This window comes from Sardina pilchardus, chromosome 18, assembly GCF_963854185.1.
Source record: "Sardina pilchardus chromosome 18, fSarPil1.1, whole genome shotgun sequence".
NCBI lineage: Eukaryota > Metazoa > Chordata > Actinopteri > Clupeiformes > Clupeidae > Sardina > Sardina pilchardus.
Window position 1 is genome coordinate 18,546,229 of NC_085011.1, and position 15,284 is coordinate 18,561,512.

The 15,284-nt window shown below is 51.0% G+C and overlaps 1 protein-coding gene across 5 annotated transcripts in view; it reads left to right on the forward strand.

The window, feature by feature from the left end:
- birc6 (baculoviral IAP repeat containing 6) overlaps positions 1-15,284 on the forward strand; it is a 126,746-nt gene that overhangs the window by 47,337 nt on the left and 64,125 nt on the right. For all 5 annotated transcript variants that reach the window (XM_062519838.1, XM_062519841.1, XM_062519842.1 and 2 more), the window contains exons 48-60: positions 155-251; positions 678-872; positions 1,129-1,329; positions 2,237-2,516; positions 2,867-3,123; positions 4,166-4,274; positions 5,156-5,380; positions 7,054-8,140; positions 8,654-8,797; positions 10,046-10,175; positions 11,482-11,613; positions 11,845-12,006; positions 12,639-12,812. In XM_062519838.1, coding sequence (XP_062375822.1) covers positions 155-251; positions 678-872; positions 1,129-1,329; positions 2,237-2,516; positions 2,867-3,123; positions 4,166-4,274; positions 5,156-5,380; positions 7,054-8,140; positions 8,654-8,797; positions 10,046-10,175; positions 11,482-11,613; positions 11,845-12,006; positions 12,639-12,812 — 3,193 coding nt within the window. The remainder of the gene's footprint in view (positions 1-154; positions 252-677; positions 873-1,128; positions 1,330-2,236; positions 2,517-2,866; positions 3,124-4,165; positions 4,275-5,155; positions 5,381-7,053; positions 8,141-8,653; positions 8,798-10,045; positions 10,176-11,481; positions 11,614-11,844; positions 12,007-12,638; positions 12,813-15,284) is intronic.

Below are 15,284 nucleotides of genomic sequence, written 5' to 3' on the forward strand. Positions count from 1 at the left end.
CATAAAATCGGCATGTCTCAGACTGACCGGCCGGTCGCCGGTCGTGGCCGATCACGTGAAAATCGGCCGATTCCGATCGGCGGCCGATCGATCGGTGCATCTCTAGTTTGTTCACAATATTTGACACTCTTCTGTTTTCTCATCTCCTCTGCAGGGCTCTCTGTCCACTTGCCAGCTGTCTGAGCCTCTGCTTTGGTTCATCCTGAGGGTGTTGGACACCAGCGAAGCACTCAAGGCCTTCCATGACATGGGTGTGTATGCACAAATTAGGGCTGCTCGATTATGGTAAAGATCATTATCACGATTATTTTGTTCAATATTGAGATCACGATTATTAATCGTGATTACTCAGTGATTTTGGACTACCATCCATGTTAGAAATTTGCATTTCTTAACACTTAATTTAATTTTGAATGTAACACAACAGGAAACAATACACGTAAAAAGATAATGCACACGACAACCGAAGTCAAAAGGAGAGCTATGTTGTGAAACTTAATGTAGCAAAATAATCATTATTTTGATTATGTTATTTTCATAATTGTTGGAAGCCATAATCACGATAAATCGATTTATTCGATGAATTGCACAACCCTAGCACAAATATCCTCCCGACACAGCGCCAGCGTTTGCCTGTGCGTTGGCCGCCCTAAACGCTCTGCTCCGGTCTCTCACAGGTGGAGTGCAGCTCATCTGCAACAACATGGTGACGAGCACGCGGGCCATCGTCAACACGGCGCGCAGCATGGTCTCCACCATCATGAAGTTCCTGGACTCCGGCCCCGGCAAGACGGCCGACGGCAGCCTCAAGGCCCGCGTCCTGGCCTCCGAGCCGGACAACGCGGAGGGCCTGCACAACTTTGCTCCGCTTGGTACGGACACACTCAAAGAATTTGGATTGATATGTTTGCGTCCACCCTCACACAAGAGAGTTTGTGTACATATTTAGTGTTTGCACAGACATTTTAATTCACAGGTAGAGCACGCATGTACACAATGATTCACACACACGCTTATTTTTTTGCATACGCACATTTTTACAATATGAAAATCTTTATATGGATAGTTTCAGATTATACCACTATATGAAAACAATTCAAATCTAAAACTCTGGTTGTCCCTCCACAGGCACCATAACCTCCAGCAGCCCCACTGCCCAGCCGGCTGAGGTGCTACTCCAGGCCACGCCCCCTCACCGCCGGGCGCGCTCAGCGGCCTGGTCCTACATCTTCCTGCCGGAGGAGGCCTGGTGTGACCTCACCATCCACCTGCCGGCCGCCGTGCTGCTCAAAGAGGTCCACATCCAGCCGCACCTAGCCTCGCTAGCCAGTGAGTCTTACACACACACACACACACACACACACACCTCCACCTCCAGTGTGCTTGTGCTCTTCAGATCCGTGTACATTGTTACTCACAGGAAGGCTGCACGGTGCACGCAGCTGAAGCGTTCGGTTTACGTTGCGTCCGACGCAGCAATTTGCTTTCGCTGTAATCAATGGAGCTGGCTACACCAGACGTGATGGCGGCGCGTACGTTCTTCTAACGCTATTTTTACGCTACGTGAACGGAGCACTTCAGATGCACACGCTGGGTAGCCTCCCTCTTCCGCTCCCTTTGCACTCACGCAAATCATGCGCAGTCGATTAATATATTCGCTTGATGTCTCACGCACACACACGTATGTGGATGTGCATGTTGAGTGTTTTGGCCACAGTCTGTTTGTGCCATAAATCTATAAAGGCATTCTGAAGTGCACAGACAATTAACAGTGTCACAGACTCAGCGGTTAAACAGTAAGTACGGTCCTGTATGTGCAACGCATGACTTGACTAATGGTGCGATTAGTATTAAGTGTGCACTTAAGTGCATCGCCTGAACGCCTGAGGCAAACCATTAACAGAACAGACACACTAATGTTTCTCCAGCTAATTGCCGTGACACTGAACCTGCGAGTTCAGACACGCATAGTGCATAGTGTGCTGCTTTAACGAAGTTGCGAAACGCAGCCTAATGTGTAAATATTCTGCAATATTTGGATGTCAATTTAGCCTGGATAGCGCCACCACTTCTCAACGAGACGTGCAGCGTGAATCAAATTGCGCACAAGGCAGCATGGGAACACCCAAGCAAGCGTAAAATAAGAAATTCTAGAATCATCCCAGTCAGTAAGTCCATTTTTTTTTAAAAGCATGCTCGTCTGCCTCTCTCTCTCTCTCTCTCTCTCTCTGCCCAGCCTGCCCGTCGTCGGTGTCTGTGGAGATCAGCGCGGACGGCGTCAACATGCTGCCGCTGTCCACGCCGGTCATCACCAGCGGCCTGACCTACATCAAGATCCAGCTGGTGAAGGCGGAGGTGGCGTCGGCCGTGTGCCTGCGGCTGCACCGGCCGCGCGACGCCAGCACCCTCGGCCTGTCCCAGATCAAGCTGCTCGGACTCACCGCCTTCGGCAACACCTCCTCCGCAACGGTCAACAATCCCTTCCTGCCCTCCGAGGACCAGGTGTCCAAGACCAGGTACTGGTACCCTTCACACAAGACACGCCAAGCAGACAGTGTGAAACGAGGCTAGACTAAATTAGATGATGATCCCGTCATTGCTGTTTGCATATTTGCATTGTTACTACCTCACAGAGCGAAACGGAGTGTATTGCTTCACTCATTACTTAGTGTTTTCACTGTGCATCAAGTATTTGTAAGAGGAAAATTGCTTTGTTCAATACAACATTGTGTTTTTTTATTGTCTGTCTCTTTATGTGTGTCACTTTTGCCCCTTATCTGTCTTTTGCCTCTAACTGCTATCTCTCACCCTTAAAACTAAAACTCTGTGTCATTTAACAACTCTCTCGGCGCTCTCTCCCCCCCAGTATTGGCTGGCTGCGTCTGCTGCACCACTGCCTGACGCACGTGAGTGACCTGGAGGCCCTGATGGCCAGCGCGGCCGCGCCCACCGCCAACCTGCTGCAGACGTGCGCCGCGCTGCTCATGTCGCCCTACTGCGGCATGCACTCGCCCAACATCGAGGCCGTGCTGGTCAAGATCGGCCTGCAGTCCACCACCATCGGCCTCAAGCTCATCGACATCCTGCTGCGCAACTGCGCCGCCTCCGGCACGGACCCCAACAGTGAGCACCTGCACACCTGCACAGTGCACACCTGCACCTACAAGAGCACACACGTGTGCAATGCACAATTACCCAGAAGCGGACATCCCGGGTTCAGAAAGTAGAAGTCCTGCCATGTATTTGACCCAACCATTTAGTAAACCAGCTCGTCCTAATTAGCAGCCAGCTAATCAGATAATAGATAATAGATATCCCCTGTGTTAAGTGCACAGGTAGAAAGAAAACATGGCTTGTCCCTCCAGGGCTTTTACTTTTGGGAACCAGGATGTCCGCCTCTACAATTACCAGCGGAAACATAGATGCACCCATAGTCTATGAACATAATAGCCTCAAGCCCTTTGTCAAGGCTAATTGGATCTCACAGGTGTTAATGGCTGGGGCGGCAAACCCAGAGAATGAGAAAATGTTTGCGTCCCCGCTATCGATTAGCGATTAAACTCCAGAAGCCTTAATTGCCCCGACAATGGGGAAGGGGGCTAATGATAGACAGACATGCGCACGCCCGTAGCTGTATCACTGCGGTAATTAACCAGCGATGCGTGATTATGAATAAATAAATGATAGTTCCCTTACAGACCGCTGCAACCATAATGCCACAAAGGACATTTAAAAAGCCAAGCACTAAACCGGTGTGGACTCATATATGCATCACTCTAGCGGGTCTCCTGTTCTCTCTCGCTCTTCTGAGTCACTGTCCATAACCTGCGTGGTGTAAGCGCCCAAACGCTGCTCTTTATTGGCTCTTAGTCAATGACTCATGAAATCTGTTGCTCTGAAGCAATTACCAGGGCTAATTTGCCCTCTTCAGAGCATCTGTCTGAGGCCTAATAAGCTGCTCAAATGAACGTGTTCATGTGTAATATGTGGCACTGCGTATGGAGCACTGGGCATCATTACACACTACACTTGCCATGTGTTGTTTTTTTCTCCCCTTTTTCCGGAGAGCCTCGGCGTCAGGCCGCTGGGTTCGTGCCGAGTGTCTTGAGTCCTTTGTTATTTCCGAGTGTAATTGTGCTGTGCTGTCCTGTCTCTCTTGCCACAGATCTGAACAGCCCCCTGCTCTTCGGGAGGCTCAACGGCCTCTCGTCCGACTCCACCATCGACATCCTCTACCAGCTGGGCACCACCCAGGACCCTGGCACCAAAGACAGGTTTGGGCCTCCACATTTCACTAGCAATGCTTCGCATTACTCGCTCTTTGTTGTCAATGTTTGGATAAACATCTGATTTGAGAAAAGGGACTTTTCTAATGAGTTTGCCATTAGAACTGTCTTGTCTGACCAGTAACTAACTATTCACATGCAACAGTTATTTAACAAACACATAAGAATATGAGGTAAGTTCAGAAAGAAGCGCAACACAGTTACGTTTGAAGGCAACAGCAGCCTAAGCTTATAGCATTGCACGAAAGGTAGAATAAGGACAAAAGCCAATCATGTACAAACCCAAACATTTGTATTCATTGGCTCAGTGTGTCTGAGAAAAGCCATCAGCGGAGATGCTCCCAGACAGCCCCTGAACTCTTCAATTTATGGCGTATTTGGGATGCAGGTTTTTGCGGTTATGAGTTTTTTTCGCTCCTGATGGTTGTATCTTAGCTCATCTCATCAAGCACGGCTCACTTCTGGGAATAGCATCCCCCCCGTCAGCCAGTTGTGTGGAATGAAATGGGCTGAGACAGGCTTTCAGTCAGATGAAATCAGCTGAGAGAGACACACGAGGGGTACACCAGGTGACGTGACGTATCCCTCGGAAGCTCCCAAAGCCCAACTTTTAATTGTAATCAGTAATTGAGTCAACATGGACCAGCTCAAAAACATACTGTTCATTTGGGATATGCTCTGTGAGTCTGTGATTTGTAAGCTTTACATTTCATGGAATTACAAGCTGTAATCAGCACTAGAAGGCACTGCTATATCAACTATCAGCCGCACAAACGTCAAGCAAAACGTCCTCAAAACAACCTTGCTGTGATTCAGAAGCCCAGTGTGATCGCTGACGTGCCTGGGCTTGTTTTCTTCTCCGTCTGCAGGGTCCAGGCGTTGCTGCAGTGGGTGCACGACTCGGCCCGCGTGGCGGCCATGAAGAGGAGCGCGCCGCTGGGCTACATGGGCCCGAGCGCCTCCTCGCCCCGCGAGTACGGCCTGCTCATGCCCTCGCCCTCACACCTCCACTGCGTGGCGGCCATCTTGTGGCACAGCTACGAGCTGCCAGTGGACTACGACCTGCCCGCGCTGCTCAACCGCGAGCTCTTTGAGTGAGTAGAGCCGCACGCCGCACACACACACACACACACACACACACACACACACACACACACACACACACACACACACACACACACACACACACACACACTCGTGTCCTTTCACTCATGCCCACAACACCAGGTGCATCTGAAACACTGGAAATGTCCTGGACAAGTCCTCTTTCCATCCATTCAACAAGGGAAGGTTTCATATGCTCTAGTAAAAAAGTATACTCTCTCAAAATGTAAAAAAAAAAACTCTGATCAGCTAACTACCTGAAAACACCAGCAATTGTTTTTTTTTTTCAATTGATGTCCTGAGCCTTTGATCTCTGTCTGGGCAGGGTAATGGACTTTTCCATGATGTTCACATTTTTTGAGATGCACCTGAGATACATATAGACATGTGCAAACATTTAGGCTGAGATATGGTTAGCCTCTCATTCATGAATCCATTAGCCATTGGGGTAAAAATAGCAACATACAGGCACACAATCATGCTCTGGCTGTCTCACACACACACACACACACACACACACACACACACACACACACACACACACACACACACACACACACACACACACACACACATTCAGTCTTTCATTCAGAGGCCCTTACATGCACACAAGTGCTAATGCACATTCATCTCTTGATCTACACATCCACACACGTGCTCTTAGGCACTCACACACACTTGCCATAATACAGGTTTTCCCCTCTCTTTTGAATGGAGTAGTGACGCGTCGTTATTCATGCGCAAGACACTCTTTGTTCTCCTTTTGCGCCGCCTTTAAAAGCGTCAGGGAAGAGTGTTAAAGTGTTGGTCCCTGTGCTGCTCTTCAAAACACACTAATAGTAAGCTTAGAGGCAACCTCATTCAATTTGCGTTTCTTCACAAGCAGGTCAAAATTGTGTGTTTACATTCCCCCGTGGCAAGCCTTTTAGTATATATAATGCCACCTGCCCTGTGTGTGTGTGTACACACGTGTGTGTTTCTGGTCATGTGGAGACCACTCTCCCTCTCCAAATCTGTTCCCTGTTGTGGTTTATTCATGTAAGAGTGCATGCTTTATTTGTCTGACATGAATACTTCATTCCCCCAGAACAGAATAAAGTACTCCGCTCCAAAATGGTTTCCCTTTAAAAGCAGTTGCACCCGTGCACTCTGTGTCCCCCTGCAAGTGCGCACACATGCACAGGAATCTGTTCACTTTACCTGGTCATGCTTTTGGGACTGGGGGAATCGGGACACAGGTTTTAATGGGTGTGCGAAGGGAGATTCAGAATGTTAGGGCTGCGTGTTGGAGTTTGGAGTGTATTTTTAGCTCATGGAAGCTGTGGTATTCTGTGACAACAAAATGGGACTTCCATGTCATTTTTATGTTTATACTTCTTATCAAATGGTTTTGTCCAAAGTGACTTACATTGACATCAGTAGAATTAACAATTCAAAATAAAGCCTATATACAAAATAAAGTTTTAGTCGACTAAATAAGCACAAAATTCTGACAATAACCATAAACATATACTATTACCACAACTCTGTAAGAATGAATTACTACAAGCTAGCTACAAGGTAAACCGTGTTTGTGATGTTGCAGTCATATAATCTCTCGTTCTGCTCCTCTTCTCCTCCTCTTCTCCTCTTCTCCTCCTCCTTCACCCCCTCGTGTGTGCAGGCTGTTGTATAACTGGTCCATGTCGCTGGCCTGCAACATGGTCCTGAAGAAGGCGGTGGACAGCCTGCTGTGCTCCATGTGCCACATCCACCCCAGCTACTTCTCCCTGCTCATGTCCTGGATGGGCATTGTGCCCACGCCGGCCGCCCAGTCCCAGTCGCAGTCGCGCCACCGCCTCTCGCTCACCGACGACGGCAAGAAGCAGCACGACGCGGCGGCCGCCGCCACCAGCTCGGCGTCCGGCGGCGGGGGCCTGACGGACGACTCCAAGCACGCCCGCTCGCCGCCCGCCCTGTCCGAGTCGCAGCTGGCCACGCTGGCGGCCGCGTCGCAGTCGCCCGGCGCCATCCAGCAGCTGCTGGACTCGGGGCTGCCCTCGCTCCTGGTGCGCAGCCTGGCCGGCCTCTGCTGCCACCTGCTGGCCAGCGCCGACCTCCCCTTGCCCGGCTCCGCCTCGTCCGCCGCCGCGGCCTCCGCGGCCTCCGCCTCGTCATCGTCTTCGCCGTCCGAGCGACGGCATCAGCATCACCACCACCACAGCTATCACAACCTCCCCTCCACCTCCTCTTCGTCATCCTCCTCCTCCTCATCGCCGCCGCCGGTGAGCCGCGCCACGCTCTCCCCGGAGCTGGCGGCGCCCGTGCTGCGCTTCCTGACGGAAGTGGGCAACAGCCACGCCATGAAGGACTGGCTCGGCGGCCCGGAGGTCAACCCGCTGTGGACGGCGCTGCTCTTCCTGCTGTGCCACTCCAGTGCCAGCGCCGGGAGCAGCACCACCCCCTGCAACGTCAACAACAGCAGCAGCAGCAGCAACGGGCAGGCAGCATGTGGGGCATCGGCATCTGCGGCCGGCGGGTCCACAGCCGGCCCCTCTTCATCGCTCTCGTCCCCCTCTTCCTCGGCCGGCCCCTCTCTCCCCCCTCCCTCCTCCCCGGTGCAGGCGTCCGGCTCGCGCTACTCTCTGGGCACGGGCGGCCGGGCAGGCGGGCTCACCACGCAGCAGCGCACCAGCATCGAGAACGCCACCGTGGCCTTCTTCCTGCAGTGCATCTCCTGCCACCCCAACAACCAGCGCCTCATGGCACAGGTAGGGCCCCAAGCACCAGCGCTCCTGCACTCAAGTGCGTCTGTATAGAAGACGTCTGTTCTTCTGTGTGGTGGTGTGTGGGAGACAGAGAGACGAGGAGAAAGTGTTAGCCTTATTGTTGAAGTTACCATGTCCAAACAACGAGCCTTAAGCTGATGATGCATGGGCCCACTTTTTGGCCAGTGTTGCTGGACAATGTTCCTCGTTATTGTAGTTCTGGCATGTTTCCGTTGATATTGGGCAACAGTTTCTTTTCTGGAGACCTTTTAAGGATCTGTAGGCAAATAGTCATGGTCATCCAAGCAGAATAATTTGGAACTGTTTTTTTGTGGTTGCCCTGCAACATACAGTAGCTCAAAAAGTCGCCTCATGTATCATTAGTTTGACTGTACAGCTGGATGATGCATCAAAGAGTCCAGTAGTGTACCATTCAAATGTTAAGCTGATTTGAATGTATTGTGGTGTGACCTATGACTCTGTGTGTGTGTGTGTGTGTGTGTGTTCGGCGTGCAGGTCCTGTGTGAGCTGTTCCAGTCGGCCCCTCAGCGCGGGAACGTGCCCATCTCTGGCAACATCTCGGGCTTCATCCGCAGGCTCTTCCTGCAGCTCATGCTGGAGGACGAGAAGGTCACCGTCTTCCTGCAGTCGCCCTGTCCGGTGAGGCACCAGACACACACACACACACACACCCTACCCTACACGCCCCCCCAAAATCTCAACATTCGAACTCCGTTCTGGTGTGTCGATTAGAAACAAATCTGCCCAAGAACCATGTCTTCAACATTCGGCCGTGTCAGTGTAACTTTAATTAGACTTAATTGTATTCGACCTGACACATGCACTGTATGCCACTCATGATATGAAAATAGCTGACCTGTAGTTCTAGTTCTCTCCTTTGGTCTGGGCTCTGTAGTATTCCCAGGTGGCCACAAGGGGCCAGACACGTATTGTGAACGTTCAGAGACTAATGCCACTGAAGTGGTTGCTCAGAAGATGGGTTTCCATCTCCATGTTAAACTCCTGCTCTCCCATTCAGACTGATGTCTTATGAATGAAGCTGCTCCATTAATGTGTCTGTGATGTGTCTGGACCAGACGCTAGCCGTATGTTAGCCTGGCATCCGCGCCCTCCGTGCCACCCTTTGCCCGTTCCTGAGATGCATGGTGACAGCACGAATGGGTACGGGTCACCGGTCGGCCAGAGGGCCAGAGAGTGATCGCTCTGCCCAGGCATGCCAGGGGGAACTGTGCCAGCGGGCAAATCGGCGGGCATCATCGCTCACTTCATTTCATCGATTACAAGCGGCCTGCGCAGTTTAGCAGGGCACTCCAGCCGGAGGCCTGCCGTGCCAGAGCGCCGCTCGGCTTCATTATCAGAGGTGGGCGCTGTGGTGATGAATCGATGTGAATCTTTACCTCCTGAAGGGACGACACTCTGAAGCAGTGTGTGTCCAAACGGCTCACTTGACCCTCATAGCCACGTGGCACCACTGCTGTCCCACATGTGTCTAGTTTGATCTTCCCGTCATATTTGAACCCTTCCTGCTCTATTGTTGCATCTCAATTTTATGTGTAGAGCTTCATATCACTCAGACTTGAACGTCTCACACTACTGAACGGACACTCTCTGTTGTAACACAGCACATAGTCAGAGGAATGTAAACATAGGATGGTAGGGGGTTTGATAACACCAGGAAGAAGAGATAAGGGGCTGAAATGTTGAGGTATTAGACACTAGAGGTATTGTGCTAATAAGAGAATGGATTCTGTTCAGTTTTGTGCTGTTGCTTTAAGATGACTCCTATGACTTACACTGTTGCATCACAACAGGACATTTAGCACTGTTTTCCATTGGCCCGTCTCTCCATAACATCTGTCTTCTCTCTCTCTCTCCCTCTCTCTCCAGCTGTATAAGGGACGCATTAATGCCACCAGTCATGTGATCCAGCACCCCATGTACGGGGCGGGGCACAAGTACCGCACCCTCCACCTGCCCATCTCCACCACCCTGGCCGACGTCCTAGACCGAGTCTCAGGTGCGTTCTCCTCTCCCAACTTCTCAAGAACTTGCCGTCAAAGTCCACTCTGATCGTACGCACCCCTGCACTTTCCAGCCATAGATATGAATAGAATCTCAGTCTTGAGGTGGCTTCACCTCTCAAATGCTTGTGTGCATCAGGTAATGAGAGGCTCCTGCTCATAATGTTTGCCATGTCAGCAATTATTTCCTCTTCTGAATCTCACCATGGGAGTGCCTTTCCCCCTCCTGGTGTAGTGTAGTGTTTAAAGAGAATTACACTGATCAAACAGTGCCACAAAGCCTCGGCCCCACTGAGTGTGCATGAGGGTGGGTGCACAAGCCAGGGGATCTGAAGAGAGACGCGTTTGACCCTGGGACATATTGCATTTCCATAGTAATAATACCTGCTCAAGGCCTGAGGTGCAGATGGCACTTGAGGTAAATGTATTTGGCAGAGAATTATTCTCCTCCCTGACCCCCTCACCCTGAAAGATTTGTGTGTGTGCGTGTGTGTGTGTGTGCTCGTGCATTCGCATAGTGTGTGGAGAACAAATTGATGTGCAGTATAATTTTTGCACAATGAATCACACCTATTCCTGATCCCTCAACACTGTCTGCATTTCAGCTTGAATTCGCTTATATCCATACCTATAGAGTCTGTATATATGTGTGTGTGTGTGTGTGTGTGTGTGTGTGTGCGTGTGTGTGTGTGTGTGTGCGTGTGGAGGGCAGGTTAACTAAGATGGTGTCCCAGTGCTGCTCCCTGTGGCCCCTCCAGGGCCCGGCTGATGGCTAATTCCTCTGTGATGGAGTGCGTCTCTCTCTGCAGGGGCTAACAGATGGACGCGCCGCTCCCCTCGCCTCCCCTGGCCCCTCGGCTCGTTATCGGCCTTGTTAATGCATCAGATTAGAATATTTATACACTTAAGCAATAAAGCCAGACGCGCTTTGTCAGCAGCCCGGCTCTATTTACTGTGTGTGCCGCGCTGCGCTGTGCTGGGCTGGGGGGCTGATGGTGGGGCTGGACACGCCCAACTCTCTCTCCTTAGGTCAACAACCCAAGCACTCACTATTTCTCTCTCTCTCTCTCTCTCTCTCTCTCTCTCTCTCTCTCTCTCCCTCTCTCTCTCTCTTTCTCTGTCTGTCTGTCTGTCTCTGTCTCTCTCTCTCTTGCTCTCTCCCTCTCTCTCTCTCTCCCCCTCTCTCTCTCCCTCTCTCTCTCTCCTCCCGCTCTCTCTCTCTCCCTCCCTCTGTCGCTCTCTCTCCTTCCCTCCATCTTTCTCTATTGCTTCTCTGTCTCTCATTCTGTCTCGACCATACAGACACTCCCAGCATCACAGCCAAGCTGATCAGTGAGCAGAAGGAGGACAAGGAGAAGAAGAACCACGAGGAGAAGGAGAAGATGAAGGCCGACAACGGTTTCCAGGACAACTACAGTGTTGTCGTAGCCTCAGGTAACTTAGCAACTGCCCTGGCACACCCAGACACAGCGCTCTCTGACTTTGTACCCCGTACAATGATTATTTAAATAGACAAATTTGTCTGAGCATTGTGTCCAGGCATTGTAAAAAATATTGAATTCTTATGTATGCTTAGGGTTACTAGTCCATATAACCAACAGGTGCTTGGCGAAATTAAGTTAACCAAAGGTTTTAAATGATTGTGTTTGTGTGCGTGTGTGACAGGCCTGAAGTCTCAGTCCAAGAGGGCCCTGTCCACCCCTCCACGGCCTCCGTCTCGACGAGGTCGGGTGATGAGTGACAAGCTGTCTGCCTCCTCTGGCGTTGACCCTGCTGCCAAAACCGTCAGTGTGCCTGTCTTCCACCTCTACCACAAGCTGCTCCCAGGTAACGGCCATTCACCGCAGCCACGCTACAGTCACACCTGTGCCAGACACTCGGCTCTCTCCTCTCTCAATTCTGACTCAAGGTCTACAGCACAATCCTGTTCCGCAAAAATTCCCTCCCTCTGTCTGTATGTCTGCCCCCCCTCTCTTTCTCTCTGTCTTTCTTGCGTTCTTTCTCTCTCTCTCGCTCTCTCCCTCCCTCTCTGGTCTGTTCACTCAGTTTCTCCCCATGCTGTAGCTGCCATAGGGCTGCCTGAGCATCCTATTGATCAGCGCTCCTAAAAACAGCACTGACCTCCACCTTGGTGTTTGCCACCGAGTCCTAGAGTCCTTATCGCTGCTCCTATGTCCACCCCCTAAAGCCAATCTCGCTGCAGTGCACTCTTAAGCTCTGACTTAGCAATGCCCTCCACCCCTAAGGCCACAGCAGCCCGTCCCGTATATCCTCCCCACGGTCTATGATTTCTCAGAAAGCATTTTCGTTTGTTGCAGATTTGTTAACTGTTGATTATTGTTTACAAAAGTGAGATTTGTTCTTGTCATTCTTGCTTATAAAAATAAATAAATGTGGTTTAGAGAAGCTTTTGTTCCCAGACACAGCCGTGGTGTTTAACCCTCTCTGTGCCCGCGCAGGTCAACCTCTGCCTGGGGAGATGACCCTGGCCCAGCTGCTGACCCTGCTGCACGATCGCAAGCTGCCGCAGGGCTACCGCTCCATCGACATGACCGTCAAGCTGGGCTCCAAGCTCATCGCTGACCCGGGCCTGTCCAAGACCGACTCCTTCAAGCGCCTACGCACAGAGAAAGGTACAGATTGTCCAGGCACACACACACACACACCGGCTCTGACTCACTCACTCGCACACATGCCTGACCTCGTCATCCCTTTGGCTTTGTTTGTGTGTGTGTGTGTGTGTTGTTTCACACACACACACACACACTCATACACACACCCTCACACCTGTGCATGTGTGTGCCCCGGTGCCATCTCTTTGGTCCCACCTGGCCCTGCAGTGGTGTGCCATTTGTCAGTGCTTTTGGAGGGCATCTTGTGTAAATAGTCTATAAACGGAGCCCTCTCCCCATCGCTAACCCCAAACCCCACGACTCCTCTCCTCATGCACTCTCCAGTCCTGACAGCTCATTCCACTCTGGGATGGATGGCCAGGCTCTCCCCTCCCGCTCCCTTTCCCTCTCCCTCCTTCTCTCTCCCTCCTCTCTCTCTCCTCTTTCTCTATCTCCATCTTTCTCTCTTTCTCTCTCTTTCTCTCTCTCTCTCTTTCTCTCTCTCTCTCTCTCTCTCTCTCTCTCTCCTCTCTCTCTTTGTCTTTCTTTCTCTCTCTCTCCGTCTTTCTCTCTCTCTCTCTCTCTCTCTCTCTCTCTCTCTCTCCCTCTCCCTCTCCCCTCAGAGCCAGGCTTCACACAGTTCCACACGCATAAGGTGCCATTGCCAGACATCATGTCTGGGTGGAGGAGAGAGAGAGCGAGAGGCGAGTCACTGAACTCATTCTGCTGTGTATCATTCTCCTCCTAATGAATTGGAGGCTTGAAGGAACGCTCCCCTATTAATTTCGAGTCCTTTTCTATGCCCCTTTCTTTTCCTCTCCTCTGTCTGTCTTCCTGTCTTCCATTCTTTTTTATCTCTTTTATTCTTTTCCTCCCTTCTTTCTCATACTCTTATGTCGATTCTTTGTGCGTGAGTGGCACTGAAAAGAGCAGAAATGGCGTGACGCGCATATAAGAGGCGGAAAAGCTGATTGTTTAGCTGCATTCAGGTTCACGGCTGCGGCTCTCCTCACCTTTTGTGCTCGGGAATGGAGAAGAAGCTGCGGGAAGACGGCGTCTGACAGATTCAGTGCATCTCACAAGCCTCAGTGCTGCAGAGCCCTTTCCAGTGCCTCCCATTAAGTCCCAGTTGCGTGGGGCAATGGAGCGATTGTCTGCTCAAAGCTCCTGTAGCTGAAGGGAACCTGTCAGCAGCAGGCATCTTCCTGGGTGTGTAGATTATTAATCTCGTAGTGCTCTTTTGAAGTCGGGCTGGAAAACCGACAAAGAAAATGGATCATTACTATCTGGAGGCGTTAACGAGGGAGCGGGTTATTCTGGACTTTTTTATTCGTCAAAATGATGGCGCCGAAGCCCTGAACAGTTTGGTTATGATGTTGGGTAGCCTGTGGATGGGCGAAGTCCTTTTGATCTACTGAAAGAATAAACCAGGCGCCTCTCCTTGTTTTCACCACTGTGGCTTGTCCCGTGTGCAGTCTTAAGCATGCAGCCCCATAACGCCTTGAATACCTGCAGCCTCACAGTATCTTGTCTAATTAACATCCAGAAGCTGAACTTTAAACTTTTATTTTCTGAAAATATGATTAAGAAAACTTGTGAGTTGGAGAAAAGCTCAAGGAATGTCCGCACACTAGCTCCCCTTTTACTTGTTTATTTCGAGTAGCGTTTCGAGCCTCTTCATTACGCTTCATATCGACACGAGTCACCAGAACAATGGCTTGGCGAGTTCACATTTATGAGCCTGCTGATCTTTTTCCAGCAGTGTTTGGATCCTCACGTGCAGCCTCCTGGTTCCTCCGCCTCACCCCCTCTCCTCCCCTACCACCGTCAGAGCTGTTTGGAAAATTAGGTCACGTCGGTCATTTTAGAAAGTCCTCTTCTGGTCTCCTTTGCTGCCTGTGGTCTCAAATGGAGCTTGATTGATACTGATCTGTCTAGATGACTGTCTGTCTTTCTCACACACACACACACACACACACACACACACACACACACACAAACACAAAAACACTTCCTCACACACAGATCGCACACACCTCCGCCTGCCCTCGGGCACACATCCAGGACGAGGGCATGTGCGTCCAGCTGCTAGCTGAAGTGCCTTGGCCACTCGTGCCTCTTGTATATCAGCGCTCCGTGCTGCGCGGGCAGCCTCAAGAATGTGCCGCCTCTCTCTCGGATCCATATTATGTGGGGGCGCGCCCGTCTGCTAAAGTGGTGGTCCTGTTGAGAAAAGCCGTAGACTGCTGAGAGCGTCTCTTTTTAATCTGACATTGAAACCACAGGGCCGGCGCACAGGTCATGCCCACAACTGCCCCCAGTGCCAATCTGTCTCGTTCTCCCTCTCACCCTCGTTTGCCCTTCCCCCCGTCCACCCCAACCCCCCCACTCTCACCACTCTCCATGCTTTGGGTTTTGAGGTGTTTTTTTTTTGTTTTTGTCCACGCTTGCTTATCCTCTTTCTCTTCTCCTTCTTCTCCTTCTCTCTCCTCT